We start from the raw sequence: 15,590 nt of genomic DNA, 5'->3' as shown, positions 1-15,590 counted from the left end.
GGTTATGTATATGCTGGGCACAAAAGCTGATATTGTGCACAGACACCACACATGTGAAATACTACACATTATACTTTTCTCCCCTTTATTCCCTACATCCCTTTCAATCATCCTGTTCTGTTCTCCTCTATTTCACCTCTCCTCATTTCTGCGCTGTTCCCTCCCCCCTTTTCTCTCACCCTTCTCTTTCTTTCTTTCTCTCTCCTCCTTTCACTCTCGGTCGGCCCCCGACCAAGGAGAAGCGATTTGCAGCGGCAATCCGTCGCTAATTCTCGCTCAGCGTTCATGAAAAATGTATAGCAGGCAGACTGCAGGGAGATGCAGATTGGCGCTGGGCCCTCAGCAAGAGCCTGGCTCTGCATTAATGGAACATTATTTTCACCCTCACCATCCCTCCTATCCATATACGTCTCCTCTCTCCCTCCCTTACTCTTTTTATTATACTGTCTTAAAACAGAATCTGATCCATCTATCTATCCATCCATCTACCTACCTACCTACCTACCTACCTACCTACCTATCCTACATTACCTTTGAAAATGCTCTTCTCCTCACTCTCAGAGTTTGATGAAACAAAAGCCATAAATATTCGAGGACTCAATGGAATATTAGCAGCTCAAACAACCCAAACACATCTATCTGCAATCTGTGTGTGTGTGTGTGCATGTATGTGTGTTTTTTACACGCACTTGCTCGTGCATTTGCCTGTGAGCGCAGTGTGCAGCCAGCTAAACCTTCTCAAAGATAATAAGAGGAAAAACTTTATCTTAATCTTTAAAAGGCACGACATGAAGTTTGAATCCAGCTGTGAAATGGGTCGTGTGTGTGTATGTGTGTGCACGTGTGTGTGGGTGAGGTGCGTGAATGCATCTTAGCATGAATTTCCGGATTTGTTCGTGTGTCCGTGTGTGTGCCTGTGTGTGGATGTGTTTAAAGCACAGGTATCTTATGAGAGTAGATTAATAACAGCACTGTAATGCCATCAGGACTAGTCACAGTGTGGATCATGCATAATAAACCTCCCAAGGAGTTTACACACACACACACACACACACACACACACACACACACACACACACACATTTCCTGTCACTATAGCAACACTGGCAGTGTTGCTGCCCCTAACTTCAAAGTCAGATGTAATTTCAGCCTCCCAGCAGCCAGAGGGAGCCATGGTGATGACAGAACATTCCCTCCATCCCTCCTTCAATTCCTTCACTTTTCTTCTCCATGCCTCTGCCGGCTCCTTCCTTCCTCACTCCCCTGCCCAGCCTGCCTGCTGGGAGGCCAGGCATCCAGGACTGGACATAAAAATAAACCGAGAAAGGTTAGAAGTGGTTGACTGAAGCAAGGGAAAGAGGGAGTGAAAAGGGAAGGGGCCAGATGGGGGGGACGTTAAAGAAGGGAGGAGGGAAGGAAAGTGGGAGGGAGATAAGGAGGAAGAAGAAGGAGGGAGATGATGTAGTCTTTTACTTATTCAACCCTTCTAAAGCAACTCTATTTTCTCTTTCTGGCTCTTTCTCTCTCTACACTCTCTGTCTGCAACAGTCATGAGAGGGAAAATTAGCAGAAGAAAAGGTGGATTGTGAAAAGAAAAAATATCAGCTGCAGTAAATGTCACTCAACTTCAAACATACGTTTCTTTCATCCACATTATTATCCAATGAGGAAGATAAATTCTTCCAGATTGATATACTGAAAAATCCTTTGACAAGAGAACGTTCCCATGTCCAAACTACTAATGAATATAAAATAGATGTTTCCAATCTTCAATTCAGATTGGCTCAATAACATTTGAAGCCATTTTAACAGTTAATTTAAATATTAATGTGGTAACAGAAAATCACCATTTATAATGGAGGGCTTATTGCCAGAAGGGCATATCTGGCATTAATGGTTAGTGAAAATGAAATCTATATATCAAGCAAGCATTTGAGGAGATCTATTTGGTGTTGTGAAATCAATATGAAAGAGCGTTTTATCAAACACAAATTGAACTGAGCGAACAGAGGTGACGTCCAGCCAGGTTCCTCATCACGTTTTAAGAACAACACCGAATGTTACACCTCGAAAGGACAAGGCAAACTGGTAAAACACGCAGTGTGTCATGTTGATTTACTTTGTATATCCAACATCACGATATAGCAGCCTCAGCTTTCACACACTGTCACGCTGTTGACTGCCCCGTGGTAGAACAGGGAGGACAGTTAGGAAGGTGTTGAAGTGCGTTTTCTGTCCCTAAAAACAAAACTAAAAATATATAATACATACACACTGCTGCTCCACACACAGGAACAGGTACACAAACACACACACACACACACACACACACACACACACACACACCGGTGCATACAAATGTACATGCACATTTCAACACATGCACACACTTACGTCATACGTTTTTTTACAAGATGCTTATGCAGAATCCTGTTTGTCACAGAAATACAGATCAGTATTGTGTGTGTGTGTGTGTGTGTGTGTGTGTGTGTGTGTGTGTGTGTTTGTGTGTGTGCGCGTGCACTTTGTTAATGGAAATCCACAGCAATGCGCTGCCTCTCCTCCTCTGTCCTCTTCTGTCCTGAATATGAACTACTCTTCCTCATCTGTTAGAAGAAATAAGCTTTGACAAAAGACACCAGCCAGAGGGGGAGAACTGATGGGCAAAGGATAAAAAAAGGATGCAGAGGGGAAACATTTCTCTCCTTCTAGGGTCAGTCCTCCCTCGCTCCCCCTCCTCCTCCTCCTCCTCCTCCCTTATCTACCCTTTCTGTCTCTCCTCCTCTGTAGGAGAGGCTGGTGGAGAGGCGCCAGTGGAACCGGACTGGTGTTTTCTTAACCAAGTTCATCCCTCTCCATTTCCCCCCTCACTTTCAAATCATAAAGCCTGTCACACACAGAGGGTGTACGCATGTGTGAGCATAGTGGTGGGTAAGTGTGTAAGAGTAGTGCTTGGACAGAGTGCGTGCACACATACACACACAGTTTTACTGTTTGCCCTTCACTCTGCTGCACTGGGCTTCAGTCAGCAAGCCTGTCAGGGGTGGTTGGGTATAAACATGGCCTCCTCTGCAGCTGAGGAGCTCGCCCCCTCCTTCCTCCCTTCTCTGTACCACTGCTGCTCAGCCTTGTGTTACCAGTTTGCTTTAACAACCTACACTGGCCAGCATAGTTCCCAGTAGGTAGAACAGTGTGTAGCCATCAAATTTTGCCACAAGATACAACGAAAAGCAAAAAATACTTTATTGATCCCAATAGGGAAAAATATCTTTTGGTGTGTCTCTCCTCCACAGGGGATGAGAGTGCAGTGTCAGCTGCAAGGGAGTGCTGGTAGGGATTCAGTGTCCTGCTAAAGGACACTTCAGCAGGACAGATAACATGGAGGTTCAAACTTTTCAGCTGGCTCCAGTGGTCATCATTTCAAATTGGACTTGCAGGGCCACAGACTATAAACTTCAAACTGAATTCCTATGTGGCTTTTCATCCCAAGGCATCACAGACATTTAGGCTGATAGAATATAAAAAATGAGTTCCAAATGTATAGAAGCTAGGTAATTAAAACAACAGTGACTGCAAATATTGTGTCAGGTGAATACTCCAGGTTAAGAACGATGTTGATGGATGTGTACAGATGAAAGACCCAGAGAAAGTTTAACCGCAGATCAATTCCACTTCCTGTACATCTGTGTTTTCAAGCCGTAGGGGGAACAAATTGTACGGCCCCGGCAAAAACACGTGTTCCCGGCTCTTGAGGATCAAAAAAATAAATAAATAAAAAATACGCGTGTACATGAAACTGTGTGTGCGTGCTAAATGATTCATGAGGAGCAAACGCAAACAGGCTGGCATACAAGCGGAAAAATAGCCCGTCTGCATTTTAGATGAAGCTAGGGTCCTCTGACTCGCTGTGTCATGATATCTGGGTCTCCGGTGAAACGGGGCAGAGGTGAAAACACGGATTATGTGTGTGTGCAGTAGCAAATCTGAGAACAGTGTGAGAAATAAGCTTGCTTGATATGCTGAGTTTGATGTAAAAATCTTTCATTCTGTGGTAAACGAACCACAAACACATAAGGTGACAAAGAATCAATCACTCTTTGAGCGAAGGGGACTACAGGTTTAAGATTGCTGTGGCTATGAGCATTCCCCTATACCTCAGTGCGAGACTGGCTTCAGATTAGCTGTCCTATTCTCAGAGCAGCTTTGTGTTCATAGCGGTGGCAGGGAGCTGCTGTGGCCTTCAGTGCTGCTGTCTGTTCTAAGAATAGGCAGCAGGGTCCAGAGAACATCTCGTCTCTGAGTCTGCCTGCCTGCCTTCCTCTCTCCCCCAGCTACCCTCCTTTGCTCTCTCCACATACTGAAAAAATATATCTGATGTATCTATCACTTAAATACATATAAAAATATAAGCAGAAATGATGTTCCTACATGAAAAATGCACTTGGTGTGACTGCTAATGCATTTTGTCAGTGTAATTTGAATGGTCTCTTGAAATTTTATTTGCATCTACAGCATGTAATCTTTGTATATTTTAAACCATGTGTCCAAACCAATATAAGAGACATGTTTTTCCTCCATCCTTAGATTCCTTCCCTCTTCATCTCCCTCATATTTCTTTGCTTCCTTGACTCCCCCTGCCTCCGTTTTTTCCTCTCCTCTCATTCCCCCCTGTGTGCACTAATGTGGAGGCTGAATCTAACCCTGCTGGATGACATTACTCTGCGCTGCCTGCTGGCCTGTCTGCCTGCCTGGGGACTCTAAAATAAAACACAGCAGTGTGGAGAGCCAGAGTGAGAGCACATACTATATAGGCAGCCTGACTGACATGTTCTGATAGAGCACACACACACACACACACACACACACACACACACACACACACACATACAGTCGCGGTGTGTGAAAACGGCTCGCGGAGGACAGAATGTGTATCAAAGTGTGTGGTGTATGCATGTTTGTGAGAAAAGAGGTCTGTGCAAGTGTGGTTGTAGAGAGAGAGGGGGAGAAAGAAAGGGGAGGGGGGCAGGCCTCTCCAGCTGTGCCCTGTCAATCATTCACGACCTAACACTCGGAAAAACAGAGGAGGGCAAGGTGGACAGGACTGAGAGGGAAGAGACAGCGAGGGAGAGATAGTGTTTCAGAATTTTCCCTTTTGTCCGATGGAAACTAAGTCAAGGAGGGGCAAATGAGCACTGAAAGACATACAAAAATATTTTTGTCTGTGTGTGTGTGTGTGTGTGTGTGTGTGTGTGTGTGTGTGTGCACATGCTAGTGTGAATAACATGCCGCTGCCGGAACCCCATAGCCTGAATTCAACATCCCTCACCCTGAACAAGTGACAAAAAGATAACCACGTTTCACTTCACCGCTTCACGCCCTCTCTCTCTCTCTCTCTCTCTCTCTCTTACTCATTCTCTTTCTTATCCTGCTCTTCACCCCTCCACCCTCCCCTTCCTCATCTCACCTCACCCTCCCACCCCCAGCTCTCTCTCTGTCTTTCCACATGGCTGGCCATCCTCTCCCATGTCCCAGAGGATGGGAGGCTACGCGGCAGCTTGGCAGGCTGTCAGGGGAGCGCCGGAGAGCAGGGAACATGTAGTGACTGGAACGGGGGTGGCGGCGGGGTTGAGGGGTGGGTTAGTGAGTATGTGGGTATGAAAGCCCTGGCTCCTCACCTCACTGTGGCACTGGAAGTACTGGCTCTGCTTAGCGACGTTAGGCAAAAGATGCAAAGGGCCGAGGGCGCTAAAGAGAGGAGGATAACACAGAGCTCTCACTCCTTCCTCTATTTTCACAAGAGGAACGTCACCTGCCACACGCAACACAAAATAACAAGGCAGCAGTCAACATGTCATCATGTGCCAATCATGTAGTCCAGCTCTGCGACACCCTGTCAGTAACCTACATGGCATGTTACCTTTTGACCTATATTTGCCACACCTGTTGTGGGGAGATCAAGATCATTTTAAAAAACTCAAAGAAGAGCATCATTCTTTCTTTCTGTGAAATCTAAACAGCCATGTATCATTTGTCAAAAGTTAGGGCCTCTGGTTGGAGAAACAAATTATATTGTAAATTAGATTTTTTACATTTTGTAAAAAAATCAAAAAAGCTATGTTGGTGTCACCTTTAGTTAACATTTACATTTCTGTATTTTTTTCCCTTTCATTGTGTGACCTGTAACTGCAAAGCAGAGAAAACATGTGAGGGCTACTGCCAACTTTTTGCTAAAAAGTTTCATTATCTAGTGATTCATCTTCTCAACGGACGATCTCTGGTCTGGCTCTTCACTCTATTGTGTGGAACTGGAGGAACAGGCTCAGCTAGACCAGAAAAATCTGAAGAGGAGTACTGGTAATATTGAAAATCGTGTGGTGAATGCCAGGTTAGTTTAAAATGATACGCTGAAAAAGCTGCTGGTAAATGCTAAAGTAAATGCTGACTGCTGACATCAAGAGACAGGGCTTTGTTAGCAGACGACAAAGCTCTTACAACGGAAATGTCTCATTCATTCATTATACTTAGAAGCACTATGACAGAAAATCAACAGAATTCAATGTTAATGCCATGCTCTGAAGAGTCACATGAACATTAACGTCACTGCCAAAGCTACACAGAAATGCAGATAGATGGTCAACACTAACAGCAACGCTAATGTTGAACTAACAAGCTAGTGCTTGGTGTGTTTGTCTAATTGGAGCATTTAAGTGATCAATGCTCTGGAATACAAGAAATGCTCTATCTCCAATACATTACATTTTAAAAAGACACAAGGGGCAGTGTGACTTGCATTTGTGATAAGTTACTAAAGCACTTTTTCCCTTTGGTCTCCCTTCAAAAATCCCGCCACATCACACGGCAGACTCGTCCCAAAACAACAACATGACACTTTGCCGACCCGCGCTCCCTCCCTCCTGACAGAGAGAAAGGGGGGAAAAAAGATGACAGCAGCTTTAGATCTGACATCAAACGCCGGCGAGAGAGTGAGTGAGAGAGAGAGAGGGGGAGGAAGGGGGAGGGGGGGAACGGTTACATCTCTGCCGTGACAGCTTGCTGGAAGAGCCTGGCAAATGCCGTGCAGTTCCTCTCTCCTTCTCTCTCTCTCTCTCTCTCTTTCTCTCTCTCTCTCTCCCCTTCTATCTATCCATCTCAACCGTGTCTCTCTCATCAAAACTTGCCGCCGATTAGGATCTCGGCGAGCCGCGCGCTTTGGATGGGATGTGAAAATACACGGAGAACCCAAGGGGTAAAACGCCAGGATTAAAGTGGCGAGGGAATATGGGGGTGATAGTAGTGGTGGTTCAAATAGATCGGCCTCCGCGACTGCAGTGGCTCCTCGCCTCGCCTTGCTCTCTCACTCCGGATTCACACACTGATACATCAAGGCCATTTCTCATTATAGCACGAGGGGGAAAAGAAGCTTTTATGATGCTACTTTAGAGGAAAAGACAGCAAAAAAAGGGAAGGGGGTGGGGTAAAGAGTGTGGGAGAATGAAAATGAAAGAAAAAAAAAAAGGAGAAATGTCAAGATAAAGCAGATGACATACTACTAGTAGAGTGGAGGAAAAAAAAGATAGAAAGAGTGTGTGAGTAGGAATCACTTAGAAAACTGACAGATAAATCAGCCGCTGATTTGAAAAAAGCAGAGTGAACCGTCAGTTAAAAGACAGAGGACGACCAAGACTTTCATTATACGTATCAGTATACGGAAAATATTATGTCTTCATTTGAGTTCATACACTTAATTTAGCTTTTCTTGCAGTTTATTCCTCCACTCCTGAGGCTGTTCCAAAGTATCTGGTAAATTAAACAGCACACACCTCAAGCAGTGCCAATATTTGCCACCATTTGCAAATGTCTATTTATTCTATTCTTGAAAGTGCTGAGGAGCTGTGAGGGGAGGAACGATAGAGAGTAAAAACCGATTAGTTTAGCCAAAAAACTGGAGCAGCCCACATCTCTCTGCGCTCATAGATCAGCCTGGCCTCAGCATTCCTCAATTACTCCTCCAGTCAACCTGCTTAACGATTTTTAGCTCGCCCAAATGCCAAACGCGTGTGGGTTTGCATGTGTGCATGCATTAGCAAGAATGTCTGTGTCTGTGCATATGCTTTTCTGTGCATGTGGGTGTAATGTGTGAGTGAGTGCATGATGCTTAGACCACGGGCTGATACATGTGGCCTTTTTTGCCTTTGGCATGGACGCCAGTCAAAACAAAGACATAAGCTCTGAAACGAGCAGTTGAATCCATGTCTCCCATGGGACGTGAGACAAATAGGCGGGTCACAGGGTGAGCGGAGGCCTCTGATTTGACAGAAATACTTATGACTGAATGCTAAGACAGTAAGCAATACAGGAGGTGGAGGAAGACAAGCAAACAAATGTTTGTTTGTTTGGTGTGTGTTACAACAACACACAATCTTTTCCCTCGTGTGTAACGCTGGATGTGTCAGATTCTGTGATACATTGTGCTTATTGGTGGCAGAACTTTCACCCACCGGCAGACTGGACGGGCGGTCGTGGGAAACGCCATCCTCATTGTTGGCCTTCCCGGAGTTCCCTGGTGCAGGACCCCTGGTGCTGTAGGTCTCCTGCTGGGCCTCCTAGAAAGGAACGAAGAGAGTCATTTAAAATCTAAGATCGATAAATTAAAATGATTTATTCTACAGTGTATTGCCAATAAATTAGAGCTCCGTAGAGGATTCTAAATTAAAAATGCTATATATTATATGTTTTGACAGTTATGGGAGGAAAAAACTAAATTACAGCATATAATGCAGTGAAAAGTGCTCTAGGTAATTTCAAAACGTTGTCATTACAGTGTCCTCTGTGTATGAGTAGTAAGTTTTAAGTGAGTCTTGCTAAAAAAAAAATATTTGTATTTATGAAGTCACACATTATTTTTCTTTCAAATATTGGTAGTGACACTGATTTAAATGTGCACTATCCTTGCCGTTGAAATCATTACTTCTCCTGCTAAACACTGTCATGGCGTAGGCAACAACACTCTTCTGATATGATCAAAATTGTCAAAATGTGTGTGACAGAGATTGAGGAAATGAGTTGGACTATTGAGTGTGTCTCAGGTTTAAAGGGCTGTAATGAAGACTCTGATTCCCAGCTAGATCAAGTCAGAACAAAACACGTTGCAAAAGGAAATACACACACACACACTGATACAGTACATACAGACTGAAAAACATCCAAACACACACCCATCAGCACACCATACCCGCCAATTCATTTCAACCAAATCCCAGCCTAACCACCCACTAATCCTCGAAACATACACACACACATACAAACACACACCAATGCACACGCTCAGTCCTATTGTTCAATCTAAGTCATTTTCTTTTCCTCTGTAATCACAAGCCTATCTAGTGTAAACCAATTTTCTCCCCATTGTCGGAGGTGTTGCCCTCTCCCTCTCCCTCCCTCTGTATCTCTCCCTCCTTCTCTCTCCCTCTTCTTTTCATTCACCACGGAGGTCGTTCCTCCATCATGTTAAGCGTCGGCAACACAATAGCAACTTGTTAAAGAGCTCTGAGTGGAAGGATTAGTGATAACTGATCGGCAAGACGCGACGAGAGATCACACGCGAGTGCTTGCACACACAACCAGACACAACATACATACACACAGCCAGACATTTATGTTACACATACACACACACACACACACACACACACACACACACACACACACACACACACACACACCTACACATACGGGGTGTTAAGGTTTTTACTATCAAAATCCATTTTTCCCCACAGTTTGATTTCTTATCTGTTGTGTGATTATACTGTAGTAGGTGGGCAATATCCCTGTCAGCTAGGTGATATAATTTTATAGCAGAAGATTATCCTTCACAGCAAGAGATGTATCATGTGAAATGGATCTATTATTAGAGCATTAAATGGGTCGTAATTTGTGCATCCAGGGTGAATGATACCAATTCGGTACTTTTGTACGATCTTTATGAAATCTGATTGAAGGTTTTATACACACTCTCTACCTTACCTGTAAAGTTACTCTATGCACACAGTTTGCACGCTGCATTAGCAGCTGTGCACACACAGAGACAAAAAGTAAATGTATTCACTCATGCATTATTAAGAAAAGGTAATGTAATGACCTTAAATGCCCTAGAGTAGTCCTCTCTTATCCACATTTCAATTATTAGCCAATTAAATCTCTGAAGCACTAATTCTAAAAATACAGAACATTTTAAATATCCTAATGTTTCCTGATATGTCAGTTATTCTATCCATGTAGGCATGTGGTGGACACTTAAAATACTGCTCTTAGCATGAAGTGAACGCCTAACTCTTGTTACTGACATGCTGCACCCACTGATTTACTGTAAAGCCTCGTCTCCCTTTAGCTGTGCTCCTAAATCTGGTCCTGCAGTGTCTTTGTTTAGTGTAAGGTCCCTGAATATGTTTCAAAGGTTTATCTGTTTCATATTTTTCAATATGGATTATCACATTGTTTCACTGAGCCCTCTCCTCAAGGGCTGCTGAATTAATTTAGGATAAACCATTATCAGGACTTTAGTTTTCTCAGCTAATAGATGGAGAATTAAGGCTTGTGTCCTGCTTTCACAATTCGTAATATTTCTGGGTGACAGATGGAGCAAAACATGATACAGGAGGGAGACAAATGTGAGTTGAAATGTTCTTAAGTTTGTGATATTTTAATAATAATTCTACTAGTGCACAATTAAATAAATAATTAACACATACATAGAAGGAAAAATAAAAACAAAAATAAAAAAAGAATGACACATTCATTGCTGTGTTGATCAATGTTAAGCTACATCTCATTTTGGGAAATTTGTAAATGAGGTTCTTTATTTTTTGACTAATTTCATTAAATATAAGGTTCAATGTAAACAGTAAGTGACAAAAGCAAAGTCGCACTGTATATATAAAGTGTGACAAAAAGCACATAATAATAATAATTCCTCAGTTCTACCCATTCTACCTATTTTTAATAAAAGTGATTGTGTGTTCGCTTTGTTGTCTTGTTGCATGTGTTCTTATTTTCAGGTCTCTCTTGTAAAAAGAGATGATGTACATTAGACGGAACAAATAGTGTAACTGAAAACCTTTTTAGTTTTATTCAAATAAATCACAACACAAATAGTCAGTTAAGTAAATTGAACCTCAAGCTATAATCTTTCCACAATATAGTTCCCCTTATTCCAATCATAACATAAAAACCCAGCAACATGCCCCTAACCACATCTAAAAGCCAGAGGGGAAACCCTGTTCACCCAGATGTGGTTCAATCACTGTATCACATATCATCCCATAAGTGGGTGGGTGCAGAGAGACACTTAACAACAGGATCGCAGCAAAGAACGGAGGCGCTATTTTAAAAACAAAGCCATGCTAGTTTCCTCGTCAGGGCCCTGGGCAAACCCTGCATTTGTGTGCACAGCCCCCGTGTTTATCAATGGGAGCCTGGATGCACGCCAAACGTCAGGCTTTTATTACATGGTCGGAAGTTCTTCGTTTGAAGCAGAAACCCCGGCTCAGACACAAATACACCTCCACAGGTAAATAAAGGCCTGGGGAAGGAGGGGGGAGGGGCGGAAGGAGGAGAAGAAAATAGAGGAGAGGAGATGTGCAGCGGCTTTCTAATTGGTGGACAGTGGTGCGCACACACTCGGGCGTGCACAGTTCAGTTCACAGATAAAAATGCACACATGGACAGATAGTTGCTCAGACAGTGAAATGAGAACAGAAGAGTGGCTGCTGACCCAAGTCTAATATTTACTCAGGCATATGAGTCTGTAGTGTGTGTGTGTGTGTATGTGTGTGTGCGTGTGAGCATGTTAGCGTGCGTGTGTGTGTGCGTGCGTACTCCAGGGGATTTCCGTTTTAAGTGGGTCAGTGTGAGGTTAGCCTCATACTACTGTTTACACTCACGTTCTTACATCATCACTGTCAACTGTAATATGGACGGAGAGGGTGAGAGAGATAGAAACAGAGACTGGGAGGAGGGGGAGGGCAGGCAGAGAGATGCTGAGAGAGAAACACAGAAGTTGAGATGCAAAAGAGATAGAAAAGGGAGAAAAGAAGGGGGCAGGATGGCACAGGGAGAGATAGAGGGAAGATGAAGAGAGAGAGAAAAGTGAAAAAAGACTAGAAAAAGCGAGAGCGAAAGAACATCAGAGGCAAATGAAGTAGTGCTGCGAGTGCATCCTTTCATTTGAGTTTTTTCCAGTCCATTGTCTCAAAATCCCATTTCCCAGCTAATTTAGAAGCTTCTAAAATACACTCCACTCCATACCTTAAGCCTTAGGCCACAGCTAATCCTGTCTTCACACACACACACACACACACACACACACACACACACACGCACACACACACACACACACAGAGACACGCTCATTCATCCTCCGTGCTTTTCAAAAGACTTCATCTTGGCATAGTAGAAACGAATGAAGGATATTGAAGGCAAGCGTTTGAAGTACATGAGGGAATGCAGGAATCAAACTGTGAGTTAAATGCTATTAGACAGCTGTGTGGAGAGGCAGTGTAATATTAGATTTGATTGAATAGATGACTGCTGAATGTGGTGTAATATATAGAGCCGGAGAGGCTTTATGCGGACGTAAATCAATATTGCAGCACCGTGTTAATCCCAGCCACTCAGGAACGGGAGTCTGTCTGGAAGTGTGAAATGTTCGGAAAAGCAGGAACATGTCGATGTTGCGCGCAGACGATTGTCTGGAATATGAGACTTGTAAGCACTCGCCTTGGAGAGTAGTCAGGCCCGGCTTGTAATTTAATCTGTGTCAGTATGATGTTAGACTTTGTTAATCCCAGAGGAGAAATTTCCTTTAGCTCCAAGCAGAGGTCAAAGGTCAAGTGGTGCTGTGGAACATGGAACAACACCTCCTAGTGCGATAATTTTAGTCTTTTAGTTTAAAAGAAATCTAGGCCACAATTCTGCCCCAAACAGTAATTCCAACCTTGACACACAACCAATTTGACACTTTCTTTCTTTCTTGGCTCACACCTAATCTAAGAATGTTGTACTGGCTCTTTTTGGTCGGTTGCACTGCACACTTTCCATCGCTATATTTGAGCGGGGAGCAAGGTGAAACGTTGCTTTGCTTGTATGAGTTTGATTGCCCGGGAAAACAAGCGATGGAACTGGCATGACAGAAAGCAAAGCACATTTGATGCCACCACTTGTCACAACAGAAAACAGCAAGAGCAAAAAAAATGCACAGCCATTACGTTAAGCTGATTTTGGCTGACATCTGTCTGGATGTCCTCTTTTTAAGACGGCGAGAAAAAGATGTGGATTACTTCAAACTATACTTCAGCATTATTTTTCAAAATTTTAACATGCTTGCTTTTTAATCCCTTTTTCCACTGGCATTGTCTGCTCGGGGCAATCTTGCTTTTATAAACTTTGTGGATCTCTGTGTTTTCGTCACATAGTGGCTCTCATTTTACTATAAAATGAATTTCTCAGTTCAGTTCTATTCTGTGTTAGCTGTGCTTCTCCCATCTTTTGTCCTAATTACATTTATTTCTGTCGCTCTCTCCTCAGTCTTAACTGCTCCCTTGCCCTTCTCCATCCTCGTCCCCCCTCTCTGTCCATCCCCTCTGCCCCATTCATCTCTTGCTTTCTCCCACATCCCTCACACTCTTTTCCTATCACCTTCTCCATCCCTTTCTCCACCCTGCTCCCCTTCATCAAAACCCCCTCCCCCCCATCCCTCCTTGTCTCCAGCCGTTCTCCTCATGACTACCAAATGAATTAGTCATCCCCCTTTTTCTCCTGCACCTTGGCAGATGCACATCTCCACAAAATCTGACGCTAATGCCATTAATATTCATTAAAAATTAAGCTTAATTGCATGTCTTTAGGAGAGAGGCCCATAACCCCTCCCCAACACATTGCCTAACCACACACGCACACATGCACACCATGAACCCAAGTGCATTTGGCCACCACCCACAGCCACATTACCCCAAGGACAAGGGGGCCTCTGATGGACAAGACCCTGAGTGGCACGTACACACTCTGTCATACATACTCACAGTCATTGGGAAAACACACTGTAATGGAAGGGTCAGACAGTGGTATGAAGTTGGGAAGTCTGTATCTGAATGCCTTTATTTCTTTATTTATGTGTGTTTGCACGTATGCCCTGCACTAACAGATCAGAGAGAGGCGGCGTTGGTGGTGGTGATGGGGTGGGGGCATACATATTCAACATCCCGCATTCACACACACACACACACACTCACACTCACACACACACACACACACACACACACACACACACACACACATACGCACACGCTGGTTGAGAATTGCAGATACACATACATACTCAAACCAATCAGGCTGACTGAACCATAATTGAAGCAACAATCAGCAGTGAGAGCGAGCTACACCACGTTCTAAAAAATGTGACAAATCAACGTTTGCTTATGATATGCTTGTCTTTCATGTTTTCTTGACACTTGCATCTTTTGATCCATTTCAGAATATTTGGAAAACATTGCTGTTACATTCTGATTATGTCAGATATGCTGGAAATATATTATAGAGCAGACCTACTTTCGTCTCCTGCAACTGCCTTTTAAAACAGTGCGTTGGTTAGACTCCATGTAAATGATGGGCATTTATTCCAGGGTACAGCCTATTATTATCATCACGGCAAAGGTGACCATTAGAATGGGCTGTTGTATGTGCATATGTGTATGCGAGGATGCTTGTGTGTGTGTGTGTGCTCATATATACATGAGTTCTGTGTGTATGTGTGTGTGTGTGTGTGTGTGTGTGTCCAGCCTATCTTAATAGGTCCATTTGTAGCAGGGCCTGTTCTAGTGCTGTGTCCTTCAGATTGGATTCTATCTCAGCAATGCCTCTGACCTTTAGCACAAAGAGACTACAAGAGAGGACCAGCGCTCTGACACGCGACACACACACACTTATACACACAAATTGTGCATGTGCACACAGCTACGAGCAAGCATTCATTCTTGCCCATATAAACAGAAAAACACACATAGAGACAAGGAAAATAATGCACAGACAAACACACACAGGCCGTCCCTCAGGGACGATGTCAGACGTAGCTAGCAGTGTTAGCTGCAGATGCCGTTGCCAGGGCTTTCATTCCCATTCCTCTACACAGGCTAATCAAATAAGAGCCATTCTTTGTACCATCTTCACTTCACACACTCTTCACAAGTCACCACCACCCCCATCCACCCATTCACTTCAGTTGCTTTGGCTCACATTTAAAGAGGACATCCACCCAAACTGGTGTACACCCACATGACTTTGCTAGAGCACGGAGGAACAATAGTGTTGTGTTGGTGAACTTGACTTTGACAATTTTTTTTTTTTTTTTTTTGGGTGTTTTCTCTTTCTCTCTGTCTGTGAAGTCTGTATCCAGGAACAAATGTAGCGGCATTTCCTAACAAATGGCAGCTAAATGAGGCCCCTAGGGTGCTGTGCCGCTAACTACCGGCCCCCTTTTTTTCTGAGCCATTATGATTGTCCTAACCGTTCCAAAAACACCTCTCCTGTTCTCGTTCATT

General features: G+C 43.7%; 1 protein-coding gene across 6 annotated transcripts in view; it reads right to left on the bottom strand.

Annotated features, from left to right (window-relative positions):
• Positions 1 to 15,590, bottom strand: part of LOC127358496 (AT-rich interactive domain-containing protein 1B) — a 174,110-nt gene that overhangs the window by 105,688 nt on the left and 52,832 nt on the right. For all 6 annotated transcript variants that reach the window (XM_051391654.1, XM_051391639.1, XM_051391649.1 and 3 more), the window contains exon 4: positions 8,499 to 8,603. In XM_051391654.1, the coding sequence (XP_051247614.1) occupies positions 8,499 to 8,603 (105 nt within the window). The remainder of the gene's footprint in view (positions 1 to 8,498; positions 8,604 to 15,590) is intronic.

The sequence above is a fragment of the Dicentrarchus labrax genome, unplaced genomic scaffold (assembly GCF_905237075.1).
Source record: "Dicentrarchus labrax unplaced genomic scaffold, dlabrax2021, whole genome shotgun sequence".
Lineage (NCBI taxonomy): Eukaryota > Metazoa > Chordata > Actinopteri > Moronidae > Dicentrarchus > Dicentrarchus labrax.
Note: the sequence above shows the minus strand (reverse complement) of the source record. Positions and strands in the feature narration are given on the sequence as shown.